The 27,866-nt window shown below is 42.2% G+C and overlaps 1 protein-coding gene across 4 annotated transcripts in view; it reads left to right on the top strand.

The window, feature by feature from the left end:
- The window catches only part of TTC7A (tetratricopeptide repeat domain 7A), a 171,408-nt gene that overhangs the window by 110,155 nt on the left and 33,387 nt on the right, over positions 1–27,866 (top strand). For 3 of the 4 annotated variants that reach the window (XM_030498813.1, XM_030498812.1, XM_030498814.1), the window contains 4 exons: positions 1,460–1,576; positions 6,105–6,202; positions 12,531–12,665; positions 23,980–24,182. In XM_030498813.1, coding sequence (XP_030354673.1) covers positions 1,460–1,576; positions 6,105–6,202; positions 12,531–12,665; positions 23,980–24,182 — 553 coding nt within the window. The remainder of the gene's footprint in view (positions 1–1,459; positions 1,577–6,104; positions 6,203–12,530; positions 12,666–23,979; positions 24,183–27,866) is intronic. The other variant, XM_030498811.1, reaches the window with a different exon arrangement.

Below are 27,866 nucleotides of genomic sequence, written 5' to 3'. Positions count from 1 at the left end.
AGCCCATTTAACTAAGGGGTAGAGAGCAGCATGCATCACTGGCCAGCTTCCATTGCCAGCCACTCTTCTGAATTCAGACTTGTTTTTATTAAGTGTGTGTCCACTGTTCTGTTCTTTGTCCCAGCAAAAGTTTTGATCAGTTCATGGATGTAGCCCAAAAATAACTACCTGAATCATAGTAAGAGCACTTCCTTTCAGTTAGGGGGTCGGCATCTCTAAGAGCCTAAGTTTGTACCTGGGGAATTTAGTTGTGAGGTCAAACTGTAGCAGCAGCTATGAGAACACTTCCCTGTAGCAGTTCATACAGTTGGACTACATTTTAGTGACTTCACCCCCAAGAAAAAACCCACTAGTGTTTGTTAGCGCAGAATGGCACTGCCATTTTAGGACATTACTGCAGATATGCACCACAGAGTTGGCTGCAGACTTCTAATTATTGCAAGCAAAGGATCCCTTATTCAGGTGCAGAGTCTTTTCTGACATCATCTGTGCAGTTGCTATTGTCTGTTTCTGAAGTTGTTTGGATTCCTCAGGAGCCGGCAGGTCACATTCACAAAATTGGTTTTAGGATTTTTTTATATTCAGCAGTTCATGATGTATGCATGTATGTACATAAATGCGTAATTCAAAATGTGTAGATCTTGGACTTCATTAAAACATTTAAAGCAGAGAAGTAAATTTGTGGTAGTAAATAAATACATTCAATCATCTTGGCAACTAAAAAAAGCAGTAAAACGGGTGTCGTGAAGGATGGTGTTAAAAGCCATGCTAGCAGCAAGTGGTAGGTTGTGTCACTGCCGAATCTGTCTTCTAACCTCTGCTTGACCTAATTCTCCTGAATTCCAGTGGTCTGTGCAAGTATGTGTTCTCTAGGTGTAAGAATAGTAGCAGCAGCTACTTGCCTAGAGCAAGAATGTCCAAGGGCTATCAGCTGTCTTGCCTAGAGGCATAAGATGATCGCTGGCTGGGGGGTTAAGAAAAAGCATTTCCTTCCTGTGGGGCATTACATAATTATCTGCCGATGTTAAGTGTGTTGGGGCTTTTGTCTGAAATTTATTATATAAGCCAGTGCTATGAGAAGATGCCAGACTAAGAAAACAGTCTGGCATATGTACTATGGCAATTCTTTTTTCATTCTGTTTTTAACGCTGTGCAAAATAAAATGAGATTCACTGTACGCTTCACCTTGTTAGCTTGGCAGTGCATTGCTGTAACACTGTCCTGCCAGCTCTGTGACGCAAATTTGACTGCAGCTGAGGAATATTGTTAATCCTCTCATCTCCTTGTGGGGAATCAGAGTTGAGCCAAATGAAATGTTTTGTGCTACAGTGTTTTCTTTTATTGCCGCACATACAAAGCAAGTAAAAATGCTGGCTGCCAGGATCTCACGACGGTGATAGTGATTCCCCACATTTATGAGATGCTGAAAAAGAATAACTTCTGGTTTATTATCTTGCAGCTTACTCTTCACCAAAGTAAAACTGGAATGGATACATAAAGGACCCGAAGAGGCTCTGGTGACATGCAGACATATGTTGCAGATGTGGCAGATGGTATATAATGTTTTACAGCACAGGTAGGCTTTCTCCACTGTCTAACAGGTTGAGATTTCATAATGGAGGTGCAGCTATCTTCTTTAATTGTCTAGATAGTTATTTCGCAAAGGGGATAATAAACAGTACACTTTAAACAGGCACAGAGGTAATATTTCTACCTGTGATTAAAACAAAACCAACCAAACAAACAAAACCCAAAAGATTTTAATAGCCAAGATTTAAAAACAAAAAACAAAACAAAACAAACAAAAACCCCAACAACAAAAGAAAACCTCAAGATTTTAAGACTGAACAAGCAGTTTGAACAAAGAGTTTCTGATCTGAACGTCTAAACAACTCTATCCATATTCAGATGTCCAGAATGGAGGGCAGGTTTTGCTAAGCATCCATCAGCTATTGTTCACAGTCTGCAGCAGTTGGCACCACTCAGGAATGTGTGGGGGTGATACAGCCCTGAACTGAGTAAGCCAAGGAAAGGCACATAGCCAAGACTCTGTCATATGCTGTGATTGCATGCTGGTTGCACAGCCTGGTGCTAACTGGGCAGGGAAAGGAATGAAGGATGTAGTCTTTCTCCCTTCCTTTGCCTTAGTAAATCTGCATTTAAACAGTGGTAAGTTCCCTGTTTTTTCCCTCTCTCTCATCTGCTTCCCCTGCAAAAGGAGAAGTTTAGAAAGTGTGAAAGTTACCAGGTTGGGTTTTCTTCCTTCCCAACCCGGTAACTTTCTTCCTTCCCTTTGGATATTGTTCCAGTCATGATACCACTGTGCAACTACTGTCTTGGGAATGTTATCCCAAGACTGTACTTACCTGTGGTGTCTGTAGGGGTTGTGTTTGAGGACAGCCTGCCTGATGGCAACAGTCATGACAGCAGTCTGATGAAGCCTCTATTGTTCCCAGCTTCTGTATGCATTTCCTTAAGCTTTATATACACCAGAAGTGTATGTACAGAATGGTGCATGTGTATATACAAGTTGTCCTTGAGGGATTATTAGTAATTCCTTGTTGGTTTAGCTAATGAGCAGCAGACCAAACACAAAAATGAAGATATTTACATAGCAGCAGAAAAATGGCCTCTTACAGGCTGGAATCATTGATTTCCTTAGGCCTTAGTCTCTTTAGCTAAGGATTCAATCATGTACCTCTCACATGAATAATCTTTATATCCATGAGTAGTCCTCATGAAGCTGATCAAGTCCACACTGAGCAATTATGACTAAGATTGCAAGGGAGGGCTGCAAGCCTAAGACTGAAGAGAGTACATTGGAAAACAGACAAATAAATAGTTCAGCCATTTGGACTGCATTTGTATCCCAAGCTGTGTTTGGCTGTTATACTTAAAAACCCAAGATGTGATAACGTTAGAGGCTTTTGATAAGCTTTGGCCATAGAAGCCTGAACAAAACAAGTTGCTTGGCTTTTGCTTTTAGAAACTCTAATGTGTACTCCACTGCTATTCACGGTGGGACTTTGTGGTTTTCTCAAAAAATAGGTCATAAAGCATTTTCTACTGGGAAGTACTGCTTGAAAGGTAACAAGAATGAACTTGGTACCTGCAGTTTTAGGCTGGAATCAGTGCCCCAGGAAGTCCCTTGTATTAAGCAAATTGCAGCAATATCAGCTAACAAGTACATCAAATATTCTGGGTTGGGCTTGCAGAGGAGCTTAAGGGGAATTCTGACCAGTGAGACTTGGACGCAGACATTTTTTAGGGCTTCTTGGAAAAAAGAAGCCTGTATTTCTTAACGTGAAGTTGAGAACTGTTGGACCCAGTGTTCTGTACTTGTTCAATCAGCAGCTAATCGCCTACACAATTAAATTGCACTTTAGTTACATTTGGTTGCGTTTGTCTGGCCTAAGTTTCCCAGCTTTACAATCTTACTGTGACTCTGCTAAAGATTGTTTCAGGGCCCAGTGCTTTCTCCCCAGGCAGCTATTCATCTGCCATGCTCAAGTCCCCCCTTGTCTTCTCTGTGATAAACTGGTGCCTCTGCAGTGTCTCGCAACCAAGTGTTTCCTTCAGCAGTTTTTGTCAGCATTTTATCCACTGTCTCAACTACCTTTAATAACATGGGCAGTGGAGTGGCAATGCGTCCCACTGTCAGCCTTTCCAGTGCTGCATGCGGAAGGCAAATCATCTGGCTACCGTCCCTTCCGTGGTGCTTGGAAAAGCATTCTTGGCTGAAGGCCTTGTACTGCAGCTTTGAAGAAGTAGTTCATTTTCAGCCCTTCTCCAGGATAACAAATAAAGCCATTGGAAGTGGCCTTTTTGCACAATGCAGTCCACTTGGTTTTCAGGCTGGGATTTCAATATATTTTCCCAGTTAGAAGGCCATGCTGAGGACTGTACTGAGGTATGTTTTGTTAACTGAGGCCCTCTCATCAAGCCTTCTCTGAATGCTGCTCTCCTGTGGTGATTTTAGTGTGTCCACACTTACACCACCCTCCAATCTCCTCACCTGTCCTTTGGGTAGAAGTGTAGCTGTCATGGTTTAACCCCAGCCAGCAACTAAGCACCACACAGCCACTTGCTCACCGCCTACCCCCAATGGGATGAGGAGGAGAATCGGAAAGCAGATAAAAGCCTGTGGTCTGAGATAAGAACAGTTTAATAATGGAAATAAAATATATTAATAATTGTAATGAAAAGGGAGACAACAAAAAAAGAGAGAAATAACACTCCTCCCCCCCCCCCCCCCCCAAAATAAAAGACAAGTGATGCACAATACAATTGCTCCCCTCCCACTGACCAATGCCCAGCATATCCCCGAGCATCAATCAGCCCCATACGGGTGGCTCCCCCCCAGTTTATATACTGGGCATGACGTGCTGTGGTATGGAATAGCCCTTTGGCTTGTTTGGGTCAGGTCCTGTCTCTGCTTCCTCCCAGCTTCCCATGCCCCTCCTCACTGGCAGAGCATGAGAGACTGAAAAGTCCTCGATTAGAGAAACCACAACTTAGCAACAACTAAAACAGTGGTGTGTTGTCAACACTATTCTCAGTTTAAATTAAAAAACACAGCACTGTACCAGCTCTCGGAAGAAAATTAACTCTAACCCACCTGAAACCAGGACAATAGCATATAAGCCAGTGTTCAGCTGTGTGCCTGAAGAGTGACTTTGTGGTGATGCTGCTGCACTAAAGCAGTGCTTGCATCATGGGAGTAATATTTTGAAGTGTAGCTGCTGTTTTCCTGCATGTGCAACACACCAGTAAGACAGAAATGCCCCTGTGGTTCCACCAGCAGCTCCCAGCCAGGGTGCTTACATTTGAGTTAATCCTGGCTAGGTAAGGCTAAGGCACAGGACAGAGGATTTAATTTTCCTTTGTACCTGTCACCACATGGTAGCTGGAAGTGGGGCATCAGTGCATTTGTGCAGTCAGATGCTCAAGAATACCAGGTCCGTTAACAGAAACCCGAATGTTTGATCCTAAAGCCCAAGTAAAATGTTAATTAGCTATTGTAAATATAATTACCACCATGATGAACAACAGTGAGTGGTTTCAGTCCTAGATTTTTAGCTGAGAAGGACAGGACATTGTTTATCATTTGCTATTGTTTTCTGTGATAACAGATTAATCACATTTAAAACCAAATAGCCATCCCAAGCTAATTCTTCTGCTAGACTAATGCAAATTCAAGGGAATCCTGTGCAATCCCTAACAAAGGACTGATCAGGTTGGAAGATGGGGCATCCACAGCAATCATGGCAGCTTGTTTGCTGGGAGGACTATTGTCCAAAGCCTGAGCTGCAGGTTTGGGAGTGTGCCAGAAAATGTAGCCAGGGCAATCGCTATTCCTTTTGATATTTTGTACCTTAATGGATGATGAGAGGAGGTATCATCACCATCTGATCCTGGGGGGATAGCAGACTACTGGTGACAGGAAGGCTCAGGAGACATATGTTAAGTGATTTTTCATGAGGGTTTTTTTGGTGGTTGGTTTTTTGGAGTTTCTCTCTGGAAGACCTCTACTGTGAGGACAGAAGAGCAGACCAGATAGTCCTAGTTTCATAAAGCGTGCTATGTGGTAGCTTTTATCCTCCTCCTCTGTTTGAATAGAATGCCCGTGGAAGAGGAGAAAATAATCCCTTTGAAATGAAGAAATTAGCACCTGGGTGGAAGGTGGTAATTGGTCTGTTTCAAACAGATCCGCACAGCAGGGCTGTGAACAAATCCTTCGGGAGACAAGCCCAATGGATGGTGGTTCTTCCTGGGCATAGGGCTGCCGGTTGGCCTCCTCTGGTCTGGCTTCTAGCTGCCAACATGTTCCTCGTCCAGTGGTTTGCAAAGAGTCCAAACAGCCAAATAAAGTGATACTGGCATGTGCCCTAGAGCCCTTGAAGGGCACTGTGTCTCTGAGCTTCCTTCCATGGGCAGGGTGGTGGTGGTGTTAAAACAACACATTCAGGCGGCCAATTGCCTGTAAGTGGAAAGCTTCAGTTTTCAGTTCCATCAGCAGCTAGATGAGAGTATTGCCAGCTTCAGGGGGAGCGTTGTCTCTCTGCTGAAAAGTGGCCAGGTAACACGGTTTTGTTTCTTTACAGTGGCTCTGAGAAAGGAAGTAGTGTCACCGAAACACCAGTGATCAAAAAGCATAATGGACTGCATCTCACGCTCCCGGATGCTCATGATACTGATTCTGGTGAGGAAACAAGATTTGTTCTTTCCCATCCCAAATGCTTTTGTGAGAGAGGAATGTTTTATTTTCTCTGGCAAGGGTGGGAGGCTGTGTGCATGCATGTTGCTGGGCTGGTGGTCAGGAGGTCCAGAACTGTGTCCAGGGCCATCTCTGCTGCACAACATGTTGCTGTGGTTTGTCTGTACCTGGCTTTCCCATGCATAAAAGAGAGATGAATTCCTGCTTTCTTTTATGAAGCTCTCTGAGATGAGCATGAAAGGTATTAGACAGCAGTTCAGTATACTTCTGCAAGAACTGTAGAATTCAGTCCTTTTTTTCCTCTCCTCCCTCCTTTCACCTCCCTCCCCCCTGGATTTAATCCTTTTTAGTTGTCCTGGTCAAGCCAGCTATTATTGTGGTTTTGGAAAGCTGAGTGAGTGTCAATTCTTATTAGTGGGTGATTTGCTTTGGGATTTGTACATAAACCTTGTGATGCTTTATTGTATGGTGAATACACATTTACAGTAGCAGATATAGTCAGATGGAAATAACTGAGACATCAAAGCTAATCTTGGCAGGAAGGGGAAAGGAAGCTTTCAGAGAGTGCTGCTGACTTGTGATTTTTATCGTAAGTCTCGTGACATTTGGTGCTTCCTTTAAAGCCCTCACTCAAGATCACATGATTATGTGAGAAACTTGCCTTGTAACTTGGAGGGTTTTATAGGGAAGCAACTTTCTACCCTTGTGGATGTAGAAGAAACAATTGTAAAAGAATGAACCTCACAGACTCAGAAAATGGACGAGAAGAATATAAAAGCTTGATTTTAAAAAACCTAACACTGAAGTGTTATGCTTTGGGGTGAGGGAATTAGGGCTTGTCCAAGTTTTAATCATGATCATTAGAAATTATTAAAACTGGTCACATGCTGAGCATATACAGCTGAGATGGAGGACAAGTTCCTATGTGTTAAGTACATGACTTGCACTGAATTATGTGTGTTTAACCCCCATTTACACCCACCAATGTTTAAAAAGCATTGCAAGGTTATGTCTTGAGCTTACAAACATTCAAACATCGAAACACTATTCAATGTGTCTGCTTGTTTGTTTGTAGTGTTAAACCCTTAGGGTCTATATTTATGACATTATAATCTTACTGATTCTGTAGACACGTATCTATGTAATTTTTAATCTGTTTAATCCATTTCCCTTTTATTACTCTTTGCTGAGATGACTCTGTTTTGTATAGATCCTTTTTCTCATTGTTTATATGGCAGTGTTCTATAGTCTTCAGATTAATTAAAGACAACAGGCCAAATTCAGCACAGATAGATGAAGAGGATATACTAAATAAATATGTGCTGTTTGGCATATTAAAAATTATCTGGAAAAGGGAATGGATATGACATGTAAGTTTCCTGGTGATACAAAATCGTTTAGGATAGTCATTACTTGAAGATAATCATGAAGATTTATGAAATATATCTTACCATCCCTAATGCTGGGCAGTAAAATGGACTTTCAGCGAATATATGAAAATGACTTGGAAGACACTATAGGTAGTTTGCAGACTGGCTGCTGGGCATTACTAGGAAAGCAATAAAACCCCAAAAATATTATTTGCCACACTACTTTTGTTATCCATCTAATTCCCACTCTGCTGCTGAAACAGAGAGTGGGTTATGGTGCCTAGACTTTGGGGCTGAGCCTGGACTGATCCCTGCCCCTTCATCTCTAGCTGGTGCTTAACGCCTTGTAAAAGGCATCCTGGGTTTGGATCCTATACTCTTCTGGAGATCCCTTGCCTTGCTTTGCAATTGTCTGAAGAAAGGAGAGTGGCCAGGTTTGGGCCACTTCACAGGAAGATCTTAAGACCAAATTGTCACCAGCAGAGCCTGTAATAGTTTGATGTGCTGGTATGCCACCCTTCCAAGAGCTCACTTCTGCCTCTTGCTCGCTCCTCTGCTGCAGACCTACAGCACCTCTTCCAGAGTTACAGCAAAGCTCAGGCCCAGGTCTTTGTGTAGTGCCCTCCTCAAAAAGCAAAGCACCTGGCTTGGGTACCTGCTTCAGCATGCTCTTAGCCTGGTTCTAGCAGCCAACATGCAATGGAGCAGCTGTGATTCTGCAGAAAGTGCTGTATGTCATGGTACTGCCTGCGAGAAAGCAAATTCATGTAAAGTACAAGCTTTAAACCATCTTTTCATGCACATAAAGTGATTTTCACTGAATGCAGCTTGGTTTTAGCCAAGAAATTTATTCCTCCTCCACTTCAAGAATCTAGGTTTCCATGCTAACGTGGCTGCACCCACAATGCATGTAAGGATGGGGCTGGTACTGAAATTCTACCACCCGCCTTAGTGCAGGAGTGATTTCAGAAAGGGTCTGTGCTCACTGCTCTGCTGTTCTCCATCTGCAGAAAGGAGGCAGCTGGGTCTATTGTCCCGCTTGGGACCCCCTTTGAAGGCAGTGGGGGGCGAGATCGGAGAGTACAGCCCTAGCCCCCTCGCCCTTGTGCCTCCCCAGAGCTGCGGCTATGGCTGGCTGCTTTGAAGGAGAGACAAGCTCTGATTTTTTTGCACCTTTCTGGAACAGGCTTCAGTTTCCATCCCGAAATCCGCTGGGAGCGTGCAGCAGTATCGCTGCAATGCACAGGCACTCTCTGATCTTCGGGCTCGTCACTGAAGGGGGGATTACTGCAGCCAGGTTTGACACTGGCCTCTCCCTCAGTTAGACCACAATGAGATTATTTGCTGTGCCAGAATTCTAGGTTTGCTGCCAGGAAGATTAATTCCTCTTTATTTTCTTCATCTTCTCCTAACTGAAGCAATGTTCCTAACTAAATTCACTAATATCGGTCAGCTGCCTTGCTGTTTCATTCTTTTTCTGATTTAGTCTTATCTTATAATGCTCTTGCCTGAAGTGATTTAGGCTGGGGAATTCTGTGTTTCTTATAAGCCTAGTAAATCTACTGAGGTACATTTCTATTTTGATAGCAGTTTTTTCATAGATGCAAAATATTAAACTTGGTCCTTCTTGGTCTTATAGCAAACCTAGAACAGTGCTTTGAAATTATTTAGATATGTTTTGTATGGCTTATACACAGAGCTCATCACGACAAAATCAATTTTGTTATATTTATGATATATTTCCAAAATGTTTGAAGGATTTTATTGTAAAACGTGAAGTTTATATTCTGTCTAGTGGAGCTGTTAAAAAGAGGAAGAGACAGCACTAAAATAACAAATTGATGTGATATCTTCTTCTGCCAACATTTTTATATATTTTGAGGCATGACATTAAAACTCTGCGAGACAGCTTTTGTGGTGGTTTTTTAGCATATAAAGACCTACATTTCTTTAGGAAGAGATCTTTTATAATGCGACATTCAGAGACACTTCTTTTAATGTTGCTCGAAGTTTTCCACCCTGAGATCAGTGATACCTGTGAAGTATGTGCCTGCCTCCTCTCTCGGGAGACAGACAGTGTTAGAGGTACACTCTTTTCTAGCTCCAGCAGCCTTCAGCCCACGCCATATTGCTCACCTGGGGTTCAGAGCTGTGGCTGAGCCCCTTTCAGTCCAGAAGGACCAGTTTGGCAAAGACCTTCTCTTACAGAGTTTACTTGAGCAGACAAGCTTTAAGGAGTGTTCGGGTGAGCGGTCCAGCAGAGATGGGTAAGAACAGCAGCAGCAAACATGCAGGTATCGGCTGGGTAGAGACAGCCTTTTCATCTGGCATGTGTGTGTCAAGGAACATATTTGTCCTGAGGCTGGGAAGGGATTGGATGGTCTCTGCCTCTTAGTGTGGTTTGCTTCCTTGTGTAGACTGAAATGGAAAAGAAAATATACATCAAAGGACTGGAATGCCAAAAGCTGTTAAACGCAAAGAGCCTCCACTGTAAATTGCTAAGTAACTTGGGTTCTCTTGTTATGGCTGTGCAGGTTGAAGCCCACAGCACTGGGCAAGATCAGCCTCAAATGCCAGGCTCTCCCTTTTGGCAACTACCCGGCTAATGAAGAGGAGAAGAGATGAGGCTAGCTCATGTTCATTTGGGTGCAACTAGCTCATAGTAGTATCCCTATAAAACCTGCTTTGCAAGGGAAGGATGCTTTAGTAGATCCTGAGTGGCTGTTCAGCCTCACAGCAGTGCGTGAACCTCTCCAAAATGCACTAAGGTGCCTTACAGTGACAAAGTCTCCTTGGATTGACTTGCAAGGAAAAGAGGATTTTTCTGAGCTCTGTGAGGATGTGAATAAACCACCAGCCTTTCTGCCCACCTAATGCAGTCAGACCAGCATTACACATGGGTGCTTGCAAGACACAGCTCCAGAAAGACTCTCTGAAAGAGGGCAGTCTTGGCAGAGAAACGTAATGCTGGAAGTTGTTTTCAAAGCCTGTTAGCGTGATCAAGAGTGCTAATATAAGAACCTGGTTAGGCTGACTGCAAAATCCCCAAAGCCCGTGTCGTTTTTTCCAAGTTTGCCATCTAGAAGGCAAGGAGTCTGCCCTAACTTCAAAGTGCTCCTAATAACATCACCAGCTGCTCACGTGGCCATTTTTGTGTTGTCTCTGCACTGCGAGGAAGCTGTGTTTTGGATGCCAGCTTTCCCCGTGTTCAACATCCATGGTCTGACTTGAACTCCTGGGAGTTTCTGTGAGGTTTCTCCCAGAGGCAGGGATCAGGGAGAGGAGTGTGAGTGGGCAGAGCAGGAGGAGTAATCCCATGCAGTGAAATAGGCCGAAGATGGATCTGTTAAATATGAAAAATTCTCTGCACAAAGCAGAATGGCTTTACTGTACCATTAAAGCCGTGATTGCTACATTACTGCACTGTCATCTCTTGGAACGTTAGATCAGGAATGTCTTTGAACATACGTAGGAATTTAAGAAATGCATCCAGGAAGAGTGCATTTGCATTTTCCAAGGGAGCTGTGGGAGGTGCCTGCACTGCAGGGCTGTTCTGAAGTTCTCCTGCTTAAAATGAATGACATTAGTTAGCAGTGAGATAATGGGACAAATACTTCCCATAGCAGGTTTAGGCTTCCAGTTGCGCTTGTGGCCTCTCCCTGACCTCCTCTCTCCCTCTCCCTGACCCTCTTGGGGCAGGCAGCGCTGCCTCAGGTTAGGCGAAAGCCGCAGCCTGTATCCTGCCCTTTGCCGCGCAGATGTCTTTGTGAAGGAGCATGGGGTGGAAATGTACTTCCTCTCACGCCTGGCAGAAGGATGGGTCCCTGCTCAGCACCCAGAGAAGCCACTCCTCTCAAGAGACCACGTAATGCATATGCCCCATGACAGGTTTTTTGCCCTTCTGTCCCTTCCCTTCCCCAAAGCCATCCCAGCTTCTCCGTGTAGCTGTTCCTAGGCTCTGCTGCTCCCTCAAGGTGGCTGGTGTAAGAGAAAACGGGATTTTGACTCTGGGATCTTGTGGTCTGAAAGGTCAGGCTGTAAGGACAGATTGAAGAGTGATGCTAGTCAGCACAAGTGCTTCAGTCACAGCAGCTCTCCAGAGAAAGGCCTTCTCAACCTTAAAGTCACATTAAACCTATGTATATTAAAATATTTACTTCCCAAAGCTTTATAAAGCCAACTCTGAAATCTCATCTTGTAGCTTCTTATTTTGTTACCATCCTCTTGGTACCCCTCTGAGAGGTCAGCTCACCAGTATAAACCCACTTGCTGTACTGGAGAAGGTGGTCTCTGGCCATGCATTCTTCCTGGGAGTAGCTTTGATGTGATGTTTTGTCCCAGAGATGCAAGCACCAAGTACTTTATTCTTGTGTAAATGTTACAGCGCACACTAAAGGTTAATACAGTCAAAGCACTGAGCTCTCTGCTCCCCAAGGTTAAATGAAAAACCTCACTGGCTCTAAAGCAGTAGAACAATATTGATGTCACTTGAAATGTGTGTGCTGTGTGAATGGTGCCAAGCTACTGTGTAATGCTGTACTAAGATTTTACATTAGTGGGACATGCTTTGTAACTGTATGCTGATAAAATTGGTTACTAATAAGTATTTGTAGGAAATATTTGATGATAGAGCTCTGTTTTCCAAATGAGCAAAATACAGTTGCTTCCATGATAAATGCTAAGCAGACCTTTATAAAATTACTGTCTGTCTCTTAATTTGCTTGTTTGAGCTGCAGCCCTTGGGTAATTTAGTGGGTTTTTTTCAGTAAATTAACTTTTTATAAAACATGGTTCTCCAGTTGGTCACACCAGAATTCAGTGGAGTTCTTACTAGATCAAACTGATGCAGAGAGTGGAGTACCAGACATGCAGCCTTAATGAGTCAAAGAAATATCCCAGAGAAGTATAAAATGCATTATTGTTCTTGTTTGTTTGGTCCGTAGGATCACAGCGAGCCTCTTCCCTTGCTGCATCAAGACTGGAACAGGCCATGTCTGAAATAACTATGCAGAGCAGCGCAATGAAGCAAGGACCTATGCAGCTATGGACAGCTCTTGAACAAATTTGGCTACAAGCTGGTAAGTCCAGAACCACCTGGAGTTCTCTTTTTTCCTCCAGTGGTGAATGAGATGGTATGAGTATTAACAAAATGGTTGAAAACAGTAGTTGAAATTCACTTATTCCAGCAGAAAATCTGCTTACCTATCTGGTAAGCTGGTTTTTGAAATACCATTTACTTGATTCAGTACAACAAGCCCCCCCCCCAAAAAAATACAGGAGTAGTGTGATTTTTCAGCTCACCTCTGTTTTTCCATGACACACAGAAAACTTGAGTCATCACTGAAATACATTTTTCAAAGAAGAGGGTAGGTAGGTCTTCATTAACAGATGGTAATTGGTAGGGACAATTATTTTCATTCTCCTTTTCCTGTGTGTTTCCCTGTAATAGCAGTGGGCAAACTACGTATTAAATGTTATTTAAACTGGGAACTTTCCAACCTTCAAGAGTTTTAAGTGAAAAGTTTTAAAAAGAGCAAATCCTCCATTCATTTATCCTTGACTGTTTGAATCTCCCAAGGACTTGTAGGTTGCATGTCAGTTTGAGACACTCATGCAGAGAAGCTACAGCAGGGCACATAAAGGGAGCAGTGAGAAGGAACTCTACCCAGAGGCGATCTCCAAACTCATGAAAGGGTTTTATGTAGGACAGTTGGCGAGGATCAAAGCTGCCCAGCACATTCCGCCATTTGCATTCCAACATTTCGGGACTGATAGAAAATGTTCCAACCTTGCAGTTTTGCTCTCAAGAGACACAGCTTTTTTTCCCACAACTGGGCCCACAGTTGTGCACCTGAAATTACTTTTGAGTGCTGTGATTGCTTCTTAGGTGCCTCTGCAACAATGAAAAAAGCAGAGCCCACTGGAACCTTGCTGATAATTTGCTATTCTGTATGCAGGAGAACCTTTCAAAGTCTCATTTCACTAATCTGTGCAATTGGTAATTCTCACATAAAACCTGTCAGTCTCACCCTACTTCTCAGCAAAGATTTTTATAGCTGTTTTTGTGGGCCATTTCTTACCAATTAGACTTCAGTTCTGGTACAAAATACGTGACGTTCTTTTTTGTTATAATTTGACTATTAAAGAACAGAAGAAGTTACCTTATGGAATGCATCATCCTTTTAAGTTAACCACAAGTGTTCGCTTAATGGCTTGCGTGTATGTAAATTTCAATGATGTGCTTCGGGCTTCAAAATTCCTCACAATATTTTGCTTTATTCAGTTTATGCTCCTGATTTAAGGCTGCAGAGGAGGCTGGTGTGGAGAAAAAACCCCTGAGTTTATTGTGATAAGTCAGGTGTCTGTTGTCCATCGTCCTACAGATAGCTGTAGGCAGTGGACATTTTTGCTGCTGTGTGAAAAGACAAAAGCAATAAAGACCTACTGCTTGCTGTGACCAAGCTGTGAATTGCTACGATTACTTTTCAGTGTAAATCAAGTGCCTTTCTCAAATGTGTTAATTAATTCTTTTAGATAGAATTTATTCTTATAACCTGTAACTTTTCTGCCCTATCATTTTTTAAATCCTTGGTTTGTTTCATGCTCACTTCTAGCTGTACTTGAATCAGGATTGATATTCTGAAATTATACACTGTGACTGCTTTGTAATGTTGTTACTGAAGTCAGTTATTGTTATGGATGCAGCCTAATGAGCTCTTGGTGAGGTACAGCCCATTGTCTTCTTGCAGTAGTGTGGAAGCCGCTGCATCCTGAGAGATGAGGAGAGATACAGGTATTTTGAGGTAGTCTTTACTCTCTGCAGACAAGGGCACAACGCCTGAATAATTAGGGGACTTCTTTGAAGTGAGTTGGATCTTATACTAGGCTTAGTGAGTGGGATAGTCCAAAAGGGTATCACTGACCCTCTGTACTAGAATCATTCCCATCCGGAAGAAGGGGAAGGGAGGAACAGGTACACTCATAAGAAGTTAATAACTTCCAAAACAGAGATATTTTGTAAACAACAAATTAAACAGAGATGTGTGGTCAAAACCAGTTGAGGAAGTCACAGGCTTTTGCATTACAGCTCACCTCAAAATTAACAGCTGTGGAAAGCAACAGGCGATTAGCTTAACAGTCTGACACCTGCATCTGGAATCCTTTCATATTCATGAAAGAGCTGCACCAGTATGCTGTAGATTTCTATCAGTTTTAGCTTGGACTTGTCATTTCAGTCGGTGACTAATCTTATGACTCTAGGCAAGTTGCCTAACTTTTTCATACTTCAGTGTCCTATCTGTAAAGGGGAAAAGATATTAATCTGCCTTTAGGAAATGACTCGTGTATTGTTGTTTTTGTTGTCATTAACGGTTTAACCTTTTTACATGAATCATAAATCTTTAGATAAAATTATTACAATTTCCTAACCTCATGCTAACAGCAAATTTATAACAAAGCATCTGTCCTTTTCAGACACTAACAGGACGCAGCTGGCCCTGTCTCTGTATGTGGGTATGAATTTAGAGCACAGGCTGCAGTTGTGTCTGGGTTCCGTTATAGCCATTACAGTTCCTGTGTCTCTTCATATCCCAAGGCATGAAAACTAATGGTACCAACCAACTGATGGAGTTGGAGCTTTCTGCACTTAAACTGGAAAGAGGTATACAAAGCCAGCTATCTCACAGCTGTGTGAGGCTGTTCTTGCAGCCCTCCAGGAGCCAGGCCAGGCCACAGAGCCAGCCCATACACTTGCAAAAGGGACCGTTAGTGGGTGGTAGATCTCAGATGGTGCTTACATAGGGGAATCCTTGCAGTGTCATCCTCCACCTGCTGCTACAATTGGAGTTCTTGCCTTTTGCAGCCCCTCAGAGCTGGAGAGCCCTTGCTGCACTCCTAATGGGTTTCACAATTAATGCACGAGAATATGTGCATTCCTTTAACTGTGGCTGAAGGCAAGGCTGTGAACCCTGTGCAAATAGTTAATCTCTTTTGTTCTGTGATAAAGATACTTATCTCATGCATAAGAGGGTATAGACTCAGTGTTCTTATCTGTAACTTTTCTGGGTTTATGACCAGCACAGTTACACAGGGAAGATAATAAAGCGGCATCTTTGGAAGTACAGCTGCTAAGTCCAGATGTGCTGCGCTACAATGGATGCTGAACCTTGTTTCCTGCAGCAACGCCTGGTGAACTTTGGCAAGTTAAGTTTCTTTTAGCTTCCTGTAAGCAACCAAAGAGCTACTTGATGGATCTGTGGTCACTAGAAAGACCCTCTTTCACACATCCGAATAGAACTGTGAATTCTCACTGTTAATCTTATGTCCAGCCTTCTCTTATAGGACCAGATGGGAGTACAGTCATCTGCAGCAGGGAACTTAGCACATTTCTTCAGCGCGCTTCTGTATCTTCCTGTTTTCCCTGCAGGTAGTCGCAATTAACTTTGGAAGAGTACAAGGTCTGCTGTCTCCAAAGACTAGAGAGGTTGTCCAGTCCCTGCAGCAAGCATGCTTGGAATACTAATAGGCATACTCTGTTTTCGAGTGTTCTGCAGCAAAGATTGTTAACACAGCTTGCCTGGTCTCTTTTATTAATAACCCCCCTGCCAGTCCTCTTGAAATGCAATGGCTTCTTAGAAGAAGAGAGACATCTCATTAAGCTTTAAAATTAATAAGCCTAAATGTTGTTCTGGGCCCCAAGTCATTTCACGGAGTACTCAGGAAGGGTGCTGCAGTGCACGTGCTGTGGTCATGCAGCTCCAGGAGAGGTGGTCTTTATGCAATCCTTATGCTCAGTTCTCCTCTTTGTTCTTCTTTTCATGACTGACAGCTTGAATTCAACTTTGAGAGGAGAGAAGGAACTTCTGTGGCATTGGTAAAGCTTGTTAACTCCTACCTCTTGTTGCAGGAAGAGCTGCAAGGGGAATCCTAGAGATTACTAGTGATAATACTGCCTGTGTTACCAAGAGGAATGTCTGACCTAGGAACTATTTCTACCCCTTATTTCCTTTTTAAAATCATGACAGTACTATTCCTTTCTGTTTAGAAAATACAGTCATGCTGTTTGGCGAAGGGAAATGTACTTGAAATAGTTCAAATTTATGGCCAAAGTTTACCTTCATTCAACATTTTTATAAGATCACTTTTGACCCAGAGAGCAAAGCGTGTCGGTGCTGAAAAGAAATAGTTTTAATAGTTTTACGCTCTTTGGGTAACCAGAGTGATTTCTTATCTGAAGTATGTATGATTATATTTCCAGGCAGTAATAACAGTATGCTCTATTTATATGGAGCATTTTAGACTGCTGCAAGCCAGTTTTAATAAAAGTTCTAATATCCCAGCTCCTGTTGCTATATTATTGTAAGCTTCACTTTTAACTACAATGTCCACTTTGTCTTCACTAGTACTTTATATCTGACAATTTAGCTTCTTGACTAACCCAATACTTTACCAAATATGGCCACTCACAGCAAAGTAGGTCTGGTAATTTGATCTAAGTTTGGCTAAATGCCTGCTAAGCACAGTCTGCAAAACTCACCAGGTAGACCTATGGCTAATTTAAAGGAGCACTTAAAGGAAAATGGCTAGGATAACTATTCCATGTGCTCACAGTGGGGCTGGAGTGGGCTACCTGCTGTCTGGAGTTTACCCTAGGGAAAAAATACTGTAATGAACATGCCGTGGACGAGAAATGCAAAGAGAGCCAGTGCAGCAGAGAACAGTGAGCTAATGGAAAACATCTGCTCCCCTGAGTTAGGGACAGCAGGAGCTTTTTTTTTCCCCTTCTCAAAACGCTTGTGATTTATTTATTTTATTCTGTACGGGCCAGTTCCTGGGAAAAAGCCATGTTGGAGGAGATGGGAAGTGCTCCACGAGGATGTGTCTTGGGGCCAGTGGGCTGCAGTCTCAACCCCGGCTGTCCCGCACTGCACAGCAGGTGCCCAGCTTGTGTTCACATCGGTGCTTAAATGCTCCTCGTTCCCTTTTAGCCATATTAAGCCCCCTCAAGTTATTAGCTCTGATATTAAAGGCATTCATCAGGTCTGGGAAACATCTTCATTGACATTGCCAGAATAGCTGGGATCAGATACTGTCCCATGATGCAGCACTGGTTGTTGGAGCAATTCTAATATTTTTCTTCTTGGTTTTGTTTTGGGTTTTTTTTAAATGCTTTCAAATTTTAGGATTTCAAATTTAGAACTTCCCCATTCACTGCTTAAGTTGTTGAGCTCCGTAAATGCTGCTGATTTTTGTGGCTCTCTACAGTGACACAAAGCAGTATGAAAAGCTGGAGCCTGGGGCTGGCGAGCAGGAGAGGGTCTTTTATTCTCCTCAGCAATAGCTGTGTAATAAAGCTGTACTGCTATGATGGCTGCCCTGCAGTGTTTACTCACTAGGAGGGATTAGGAGCACTTCACGCCAGAGATAGGAATGGTAAAATGAGCAGATTTGATCCACTTTGTAGTGCTACTGGTGAAGTTAAGAAGCCAGCAGTGGTTCTGCTAAGCCTCCTGGTTTAGCAAACTCTGTCCTAGGCTTTTGTGGTGCTGGCTAAGGACCACCAAATTCCTCATATCTCTTCATCTGAATGTCCTCAGGGGGAAATGCTAGGTTTTGATCAACACTCTCCAGCTTGGTTTAATTTATTTTCTATCAACAGTGAATTTAAAAAGTCAAAAGGAGTCTTGGCCCTACATCAGTATTGGGCATTTTGGATTGCTTCCCCCATTCCTGAGGCTTCTGGATATTGCTCATTGCTGGAGCAGGACATGAAATGCTGTGGACTGATAATCCGCTGGCATGGGCGATCTTCAAAGAGCACATGCCATTTCTCAAAATCTGGGACATGCAAACATGCACGTGTGTGTTGAACACTCACTTAAGAAGGAAACAGGCAGCAGCTAGCAATGCTCTTTGTTAAGCACTCTGTAGATCCTTTGCCAAGACATGGAGAGAAACCTGTTGCACTGCCAGTGGTACTCAGAGAACAACAGAGGGTACCAAATACTCGTATTTCCTCAGCTGCTCAGTAAATTTTGGGCAAGTGATAAAGTGCAGACAGTCACAAAGAAGGAATCAGGACATTTATTCATGCCAAAGACAGAAAATAGGAATTCATACTTGACTGGTCTGGAATACGAAGAGTTAGAAGTCCTTTCTTTGACTACAGCCAGTAGTACGTGTTTTGAGAGAGGGGACAGGAAAACCCAAAAGGTACCCTTCTAACAGAAGCATTATTATGTCACCCTAATCAGTGTTTGCCTTATTGCCCAAAAGATGGTGGTTTGCTTCTCCCAGCTGGGAAACAGCTGTTTCCTCACCAGTGAGCAGGCCTCGCTTCACAGAGAGGAACCAGCTATCTTTCAGTATTTCAAATAATGTTTTGACCCTGCCATTTAGTATAGAAGGTAGCTTGTGGTTGGTCTGTGTTGCTTCCAGAAACATTCACTCTAATTCTGAATTAGTGAATAAAGAAGATAGTGGCCATTTCAGCCCCTGTGAGACCTGAAGCTTGGACACTCAAAGTGGGTTCCTGGACTCCAGTTAACTGCCAGTTTGCATGCAAAGATAGCCTTTGAGGATCTAAGTCTGTTGCCTCATTCAGAAGAGCGAGTGACTGATCTCAGGTGGATGGGAACACGTGGCAGTTCCTGTTCTTCATTTCTGTATCACAGGTTTGCATCAAATGGAATTATTGCAGTCAGGATACAGCTTGAGGAATCTTACATTTAATCTGCTCACGAATTGTCAAGCTACTGCATGCAAGGTGGTGTCATAACATGGAACAGTGACTAAACCTCACCTGCCAGAAAGGAAAGTGTTGCGGGAGAACCCTTTGTCACGGTGATAGCTCTGTACTCACTGCTGAAGCAGAGCTGTCTCAGAGGAGTGGGTCTTTCCAGCTGGCTAAGGGCTGCTGCAGTTACAAGCATTAATAGCTCCTGAAGGCAGGTGATGTGGAACAGAAATCACCTCCCTACACATCCTCACAGGTGCTGTCACCTTCCTAAAGTGTGAAGCACTGCTCCCCACTGTACCATCCTGCTGGGCATCTGGCTGCATTGCGCTGGCCATGTCACTATGCAGTAGCGTTTTTGGGGTGGACAAGAATAGACAAGTGCTTTAGATCTGGCGGGCACACACAACCGAGTGATGTGGAACAGTCTACTTGTGGGAGTTAAGCTCTGCGTCTTGAGTAACACCAAACGTGATTCACAAGGAATGGAGTTTTAACTCTTGGCTTGTTCACACTGCAGAAATACATTTCACATCAGTTTGATTTATTTTTTTTGCTAGAATTACAGTTGTTGCAGCTTCTGTGGTGACAAGCACAATCACTCTTGGCACTGCTTTGAAACACTTACTTAGGAAACAGAGAATAGAGTCAGTGTTCAAGGTGATGGCAAGCAACTCTGTTCCTCAGACTAGCACTTTGATGCAGACATGACTACATTACACTGTTGTTACTCCTCTGATGGACTCCTTAACAGAGCTCTGTCAAATAATTAATCTTGGAGACAAAAAAAGGAGCCTGACTATAGGAGACACAATTTTTTCAGTTTTGTGGGAAGTGCTCTCAGTCTGTGGGTTTGTCACTGGTCTTTGGAGAGTGAGTAGATGATATGCATCTGGCAATTCTCACTTGATTAAGGATCTTCACAGTAGATGAGCTTAAATGATAGCAGAAATAGCTGGAAGAACTAGGAACTCATATTAGGAGCTAATGATAACCTAAGTGGAGATGTATTGCTCTCATGGACTGGGCCCAGCATTAAGACCACTGTATCAGTGGAAGTTTAGTTGCAGGTCAAGACAAAGGCGGCTATAGCCAAAAGAGGAGATGACAGCTGTTTGGAAGAACAGCAAAGTAGGCTGGACAGTACTGCAGGAGAGCACAGATGGGAATCATAAGGTGCATATGAGAAAGAAATGGAGCATGCTAGGCTAGACTTTGAAGTCAGCAGATAGAGGAGGTGGTGCATCTAGGATGATCACCTCTCTTTGCTCAGTAGCATTTAGACAGCATTTGGTGGTATTTAGTTCAAAACAGAATGTGAATTTAAGTTTTTATGAAGATGGTGATAAATGAGAGAGAGCAAGGAAGCTTGCAAACATGGCCTTGGGATTCAAAGCTATGAAGTATGTCAGTAGCAAGAATGACTTAGTCCAGCTGGAGCTGGAGGTTTATAAGTGGTTTCCTTGAAGCACTGAACCTTCCACAGGATAAGAATTACAGCTCTACCTGTGTCAGCCTAAGGAGATAAATACCCTCTGCTTTGGAGTGGAATTGGGTGTCACATCTCTATAACAGAACTTCCTCACGAGGGCTGCTAATTTGGTTAGACATAAGGAGATGTGATGAATAATCCAATGGACAGGAAGCTGCTAAACCAGGTAACACGAAGGCAGGTGTTTCAGTACTTTCAGTACCATCGAGACGGCAGTAGTATTACCATGATAAATTTAATGAGTCCTTGGTTTTGGGGTTTGATTTGTGCCTCTAGATGTGTTTTTATTCTGTGTTGCAGAAGCGTATCTTGTTAATCTGTAAATAAAGTGAGTATGTAATAGAAGTGAAAAATGAGTTTACAGAAAACACATTGCAATGCATGCCTAAATGATTTCCTTTAATGGCTATTTTTAGCCAAGTGGGTGCAGTCCTTTCCTTTGGTAACCCAAAGGCACCTCTCTCATTCTTCTTTTATGCAAATTAGGCCTCCCACACCATTAAATCATTTTTTATTGACTACTGAGCCTGCGAAGAAATGGACTCAACTTTAATATGCTACATTACCATATCATAAAATACAATTTGTAGGTCTTATTTAGATTCTGTGTTGCTGCACTTCCTCTAAATAATTGTTATTACTGAAGAAGATTTACAGGCACCATTGAAAGAATAAGTACTCTGCATTTTGTATGCACTGAAACACCGGCTCTGCGTGATTCCACATGTAAACCCTCCTGCTCCTGATTCTTTTCTGAAATGAAACAAGTCACAGTATGCTGCTAGTTGCTAATAGAGCTTTTAATATGACAGAATCCAGAACTTCTGCTAACTTCAAACAGTACCAGGATTTCACCCCTTCTTTTGCACTGCTGAGTTTGTGCTAACTTTGCAAATGAAGTGTTCATCTTCAGGCTGTGAATCGTTATTTTGCACATCCCCATCCTCATTATTGTCACATGCACAGCATCAGCTGTTAGGCAGCACTTGGCAGGAAAATGCTATGTTCCTTGGGAAGTGCAAGTAAAATACTGTCCTCCCAGAAACTTTTGAATAAGCTGCACACATACTCAGCTTGACAAGGTACATGGCCTTGCTTTCTGTTGTTACAGATAGCTGCAGCCTCTTGGAGCCAAGGGAAGGGGTGCATGCTGAGATTTTGTAACGATTAACCAGAGAGAAATGTAGATGAGTCACTCTTTAAGAGTATAGCTCTTACCAAGGAACTAATGTTTTGCTTATGTTGGCAGCCTTGGAGAATGACATTTATCTGTAGCACAACCTAGGGATGGCTAAAAAATATTCGATCGTTTTCTTGACGATGTCTCACTCTTCTTTTAAAAGGACCACTTCAGAAAAGGGTGTTCAGCCATGCTGTCATTTCAGTACGTGATCATTTTCAGTGCGCCAGTAAAAGTGCTATTTTTGGTCCCAGTCTCATGTCAGATAGGCCAAGGAGGAGTCTTTCTATGTTCAGGCAGGACTGCCTTTGAGATGCTCTCCTGCACACCTCTACCAAGCAAGCTCCATGTCAGCAAGCCAAGTCCCCACAATCATCTGGGTCTCACAGCAGTTTGAAACTGGCAGAGTTTCAAAGCTTGTTAAGAAGAATTTTCAGGCTAATTTCGCCCCTCACAGGGACTTCCTGAGAATATTCACTACCCTTAAAAGTCAGGGCATTTAAGGTTATGTTTAATTTCATAATTATTTATCTAAATCTGGAGCATGAATTAGTCATTTCGAATTGGACTCCTTGAACTGTCAATACTTACTGCATTATCACATCAGCTAAAAAAGAAAAAGACTTTGAGCTTTTGCAGTCATATCATGTAGAACACAAACAGGTTATAGACCAAAGAGCAATGGCTGCTGTATTGAGAGAATTATTTTATATATATACATGTATACATTAGGAAGAATTTATTGGAAGAAATTCTTCACTATGAGGGTTGTGAGGCACTGGCACAGGGTACCCAGAGAAGCTGTGGCTGCCCCATCCCTGGCAGTGTTCAAGGCCAGGTTGGACACAGGGGCTTGGAGCAACCTGCTCTAGTGGAAGGTGTCCCTGCCCGTGGCAGGGGGTTGGAACTGGATGAGCTATAAGGTCCTTTCCAACACAAACCATTCTGTGATTCTATACATGCATATATATGTTTCTAAAAACAGTTTCCCTTTTCAGTTATTTGTGGCAGTGAAAATTGAGTATCGCTTTTAAAGCCTTTTGCAAGGATATAATGCATAATAAATGTAGAATTAGAATTCACTATTTCAGTTGGAAGGGTCCTAGAACAATCATCTAGTCCAGTGACGATCTAGTCCAAATCCTGAGAAGTGTTAATGTTTAACCACAAGATATGTTATGAAATTTATGTTTAACATGAGAAATTATTTTGTTAAAAAATGAACAATCAAGCACATGAGTATGCCTGTTACTTATTTTTTTCCTAAGAAAACCACTAAGATAGTTGCTGACAGTTGAAGAAAGTAAATGACTGAGCAGTCTCTTCCAAGAGGTCTCGTTTTTTCTGTATCATATGTATGAGGAAGTAAATATGTGGATACACAATACAAGTAATTGTGATAAAAACCTTTTGATTTTAATAGACTCTGAAAAGTTAAGAGACAGCTATCTCATAAACTAGATAAATAAGCAGAGAGAAACATTTTTAATAATCTTTTAAAAGCTGGAAATACTCTCTTAAATAAGTTATCTAATGTCCAGCTCTGTCAGATGTATCCTATTACTCTGACATGTTTAAAGTTCTCAGTAGACAGTGATGGCTTATTCTGTTCTTTTTCCTTCAGATTATTTGGAAATACATATGATGGCTCCAAGTGGCTACCAGCCCTGCTTCCTTAGGGCTCAGTTCAGCACTGTTTACATTCCTGATTGACTAATCCTTAAGGCCATCCTCTGTCAGGACACCACGTAAAGATTTCCATGGATGTCTGTATAGAGCCCTTAGCATTAAAAAAAGAGCCATTCAGTGAATCCACTTGTGATAGTAAGCACTAACCATAGTAGTAAGCACTGTGCAGGATCATGGCCTCCTGTCTTAATATGCTTAAAAGAGATGATATGTAATTACTATGAAGAAAGGTCTCTGACTTATTTCGACTAATGGTAGGGTGCTTTTTGGGTTTTGTGTTTGTTGTTTTTTTTTTAGCTGAGCTCTTCATGGAACAACAGCATCTCAAAGAAGCAGGCTTTTGTATCCAGGAGGCAGCTAGTCTTTTCCCCACATCTCATGCTGTACTGTACATGCGTGGGAAGCTTGCAGAGATGAAAGGCAATTTGGAGGAGGCGAGGCAATTGTATGATGAAGCGCTCACAGTGAATCCAGCTGGAGTGGAAATTATGCACAGCCTGGTGAGTTTGCAGGGGCTCAGCTCCATTATAGTATTTATGTTGCTGATTAACTGTAATAAGAGGAAAGAGGGCTCGTGCTTGCTCTGGGTTTCATTGTCTTCCTAATCCTGAGAGCAAGTGACTGTTCCAAGAATAAACTGGGTAGCTTGAACCTCTATTTTAAGACTAGATTAAATGTTTTTAACTAATTAGGACTTGTGTCAAAAGTAAATATTTTACTGATAGTTTTGGAAGTCAACTCTCTGTTTGTCTTTGCTGCTTTTCCTACTAACTATTATGCATTTTTAATAAGCAGTACACTGATGTTTGAAAGATCTCAACTAAATAACTATAGAATATAGATATATGTGGGGTTTGTAAACCTTTGGCTGGAGTCTTGTGTCTACTCAACTCAAGATAAACTGTGAGTTTACAATAAAACTAATCTGTTTCAGTGTCTTAAACTGCGGCTTAGCTCCAGCCTTGTGTAGGGGCAGTGACTCCACATTGTGGGTTTTTTTGGAAACACTCCTACCCAGCAAGTATTTTTCTGTTGCACCATCCCCAGAACGAACTTACTTACAGAGCTTAATAATAATAATACAGGGAGCTTTGTGGAAGACCAAAACCCACTTATCTTACAAAATCAGAACAGTTAATCATACTTCATCATGATGTCTCATCTTAACTGCAAGCCTTACTACACCTCTCTGGGATTTTAGAAGTCTTTCTTAACTAATTTAATTTTTACAGGAATTCTATACCTGTGTGACTGCTTTGTGTCTTTGCTAGCAGATTTGTATTTCCTGGCATAAATTTGGTCCTGATGAGGTTTGCAGGCAACTCCAAAACTGAAGGAGTGTCAGTGCACAACAGGACAAACGTAAAGTGAAGTTATAATCAAGAGAAAAGAGTAGAATCTACAAGCAAGGGATGAGATATTTTTTAATACTGAGTGTTCAGTGCAAAACTAGCAAATGAATAGCTGGTGCATATGTCAGGAAAAGGTTACAAAATAGCTATGCATGTATCAGGCTTATATGGGGCAATAATATGACTTCGTTGCTGTGATCTAACCTTTAGAAAATAAGTCGGTAAAAACCTGGCAAGATAGAATGCATTCTTTGTTCAGTTAGTGTCATGATTTCAGTCAAGTTGCTGGTATCAGAGCAGCCATCAAGTTAGATGCCAACATGATACTAATAGCTTTCATTTTTGTCTCATTTTATGGGCAGAACCACATACTGTGTCTTCCCATTTCCGTTGTTTGCAATTTTCTGAAACTGTAGTCATTTGGAATAAAAATTTCTGAGATGCACATCTGCTCTGGCCCAGTTTAGTTTGGAGAATGTCACCCAACATGGCTTAACTGTTTCTGAAAATGAAGCTAAAGAATAGACCTTAAAGGCTTCTGTGACTTCTTATTTACTGTGCTTTAGTGCCTCCAGGTTTTGTCAGGAATAGGTAACCTTTGTAATGTATTAATGCGCTTTTTACCATGCCTAAAAAAATCCTTCCTGGGTTATCCAAGTTATAACCTTTAAAAAAACACGTTTTATATGTGCTTAGTAGATAGGTATTCCTAAAATCTCTAAGGAGTCTGTGAATGCTTATTCCCCTCAAACCCCAGTAAGCTACATCACCTCTTAGTCAAGGTTTAGAAGTAAAATTGAAGAGAGGTTAAAGACAGTGAGATGGAGAATTCGGGGACAGAGACTCAGTCTGTGACCAAGTCCGGAAGAGGAAAGATAAACTTGATAACAAAATGAGAGAAATTAAGGATAGGGAGGAATTAAGATAGGTAATACTGGATAAGACTGGATAGATAAGAAGAATGAGATTGGAGTAAGGAACCGGGCCAAGACACATGGGCTGAGGGGTGGGCATGTTGAAAAGGATGAATTAAAGAGGTTAGTCTTATGAGACAGACAAAGGAGCATGAACCTGTAGGAGTATTTCACTCCATAGCCTTCGGTCTCCTTAAAATTCTGAATCTTCCCATCCTGATGTCAGTAAATACCAGTGAAAATCACTTGCTTAAGCATGTGCCTCATCTCCTCTAGCTTGGCCATGCTGGCAGCCTGTGGTTTACACCTGTTAGCTATGATAGCAAAGGTCTGGTCTATCCCTGCTGGTATGAATCATGGCAATACTTCTAGGATGCCACATAATGGCATTCTTTTGTATGTTTTTCCAAAAGCTAGGAAATTGCACATAACAAGTTAAAAGCATCTGATGAGCACTATAGAAAAGCCTGTAAAGAAATTAATCATTCTGCCTTCAGAACAGAGCTGGAATACTATGCAGTAAACAAGGCTTTTAGGGCTATGTATCAAACAAAAAGGGCAAAAATAAAATATTGAGTGGCTAAGTGATTTTGTCCTGTGTACTGAATGAGACAGTGTCCCCATGGAGAACTTAAGACTGGGTTTATGCAATTGAGGTTATAATATAACAAGTGTTACACTCTGCATCTCCTCAAGGCCATCAGACGAATTGATGCCTTTCTGAAATGTATGTAATAGCCAAGTACTAGCTGTGCTGTTATTAAAATACAAGTTCTTGAGCACAGTATGTTCAGTTTCCTATCAGAGGGACATCTATGTCTTGGATTATGCAAGAGGCCAGACAAGATTATCAGCTATTTCCAAGTGGCTTGAAACTATGGAAGACACACAGGCAGCTGAAATTCAGTTCACACATGCCGTTTCAGTGCTGGTCTTCCCAAATATTTGAGTACCTGGTTTTCCCACTGTAGCAACATTGTTGTGGGTGTGTAATAATTTAGTGAAAGAGGGTCTGGTTATAAGAATTGCCATTTGATTTAGTACAACTGCCATCCAGCCGACCTAGTCCCCTTTAAGGGAAAACTCTGCTGTAGACAGTGCCGATTCTCTCTGGTGTATCAGCATCAATTAGCAAAGTAGTCATGTCTCTTCCCCTGGGCTCTCAGAACTGGGTTGTCAAAGCTATATTTGGAAAATTCCAACCTGAAGAGCATTGCTGGCTTTAAATGAAGGGCACGGATTTAGCAATGAATGAGTCCATCGGGTGTCAATAGCCTCACTTTTACACAGGGTAGAGTCACCACCATAATAAAGACAAGCTCTTTCTCTGTGGAGCTGAAAATGCTGTGTTTTACTGTGACTGTAGGGTGTTTACAATAGCTGTCAAATCAGTGTGCTTTCCATATAAAGGATGCTGCTGCATCAAGAGCAGCACTGTATGGCAGGACTGCAGTACTGAGTGCATCTGATGAGGTGGGTACCACGCTCTGCTTCATTGCAGGGGCTGTTGACACTTGGTGTCCGATACTGTGGTTAGGAAATCACAGGCACACTGAAAATACCACATAGTTGCGCTGCTTCTTGATAGCACTTCCACTTTTTAAGTGATGCCACAAGATCCTTAAGCCTGTATTAAGAATCCACCAATGGCCTTTACAAAGTAAGTACTACTGGCAAATATCTAATCTAAGGAAGCGCATTTGTTGAGGAGTTCTGTTTTCATTTGGAAAAATAGAAATCAGTTTTGAGGGCTCTTGAGAGCATGCCTATGTACCAAAGTACTCCTGGTGAGGTGTGGAGCTACTCCTTTGGTTGAACAACTCTGCTGTCAAAAACAATTAGCTTGTCTTGGCCCTTAGAAACTGCATGCTGTAGGACCATAGCTCTCTTTAAGAAATACAGCTTGATAGGGGTTTAT

Source organism: Strigops habroptila, chromosome 10 (genome assembly GCF_004027225.2).
Source record: "Strigops habroptila isolate Jane chromosome 10, bStrHab1.2.pri, whole genome shotgun sequence".
Lineage (NCBI taxonomy): Eukaryota > Metazoa > Chordata > Aves > Psittaciformes > Psittacidae > Strigops > Strigops habroptila.
Note: the sequence above shows the minus strand (reverse complement) of the source record. Positions and strands in the feature narration are given on the sequence as shown.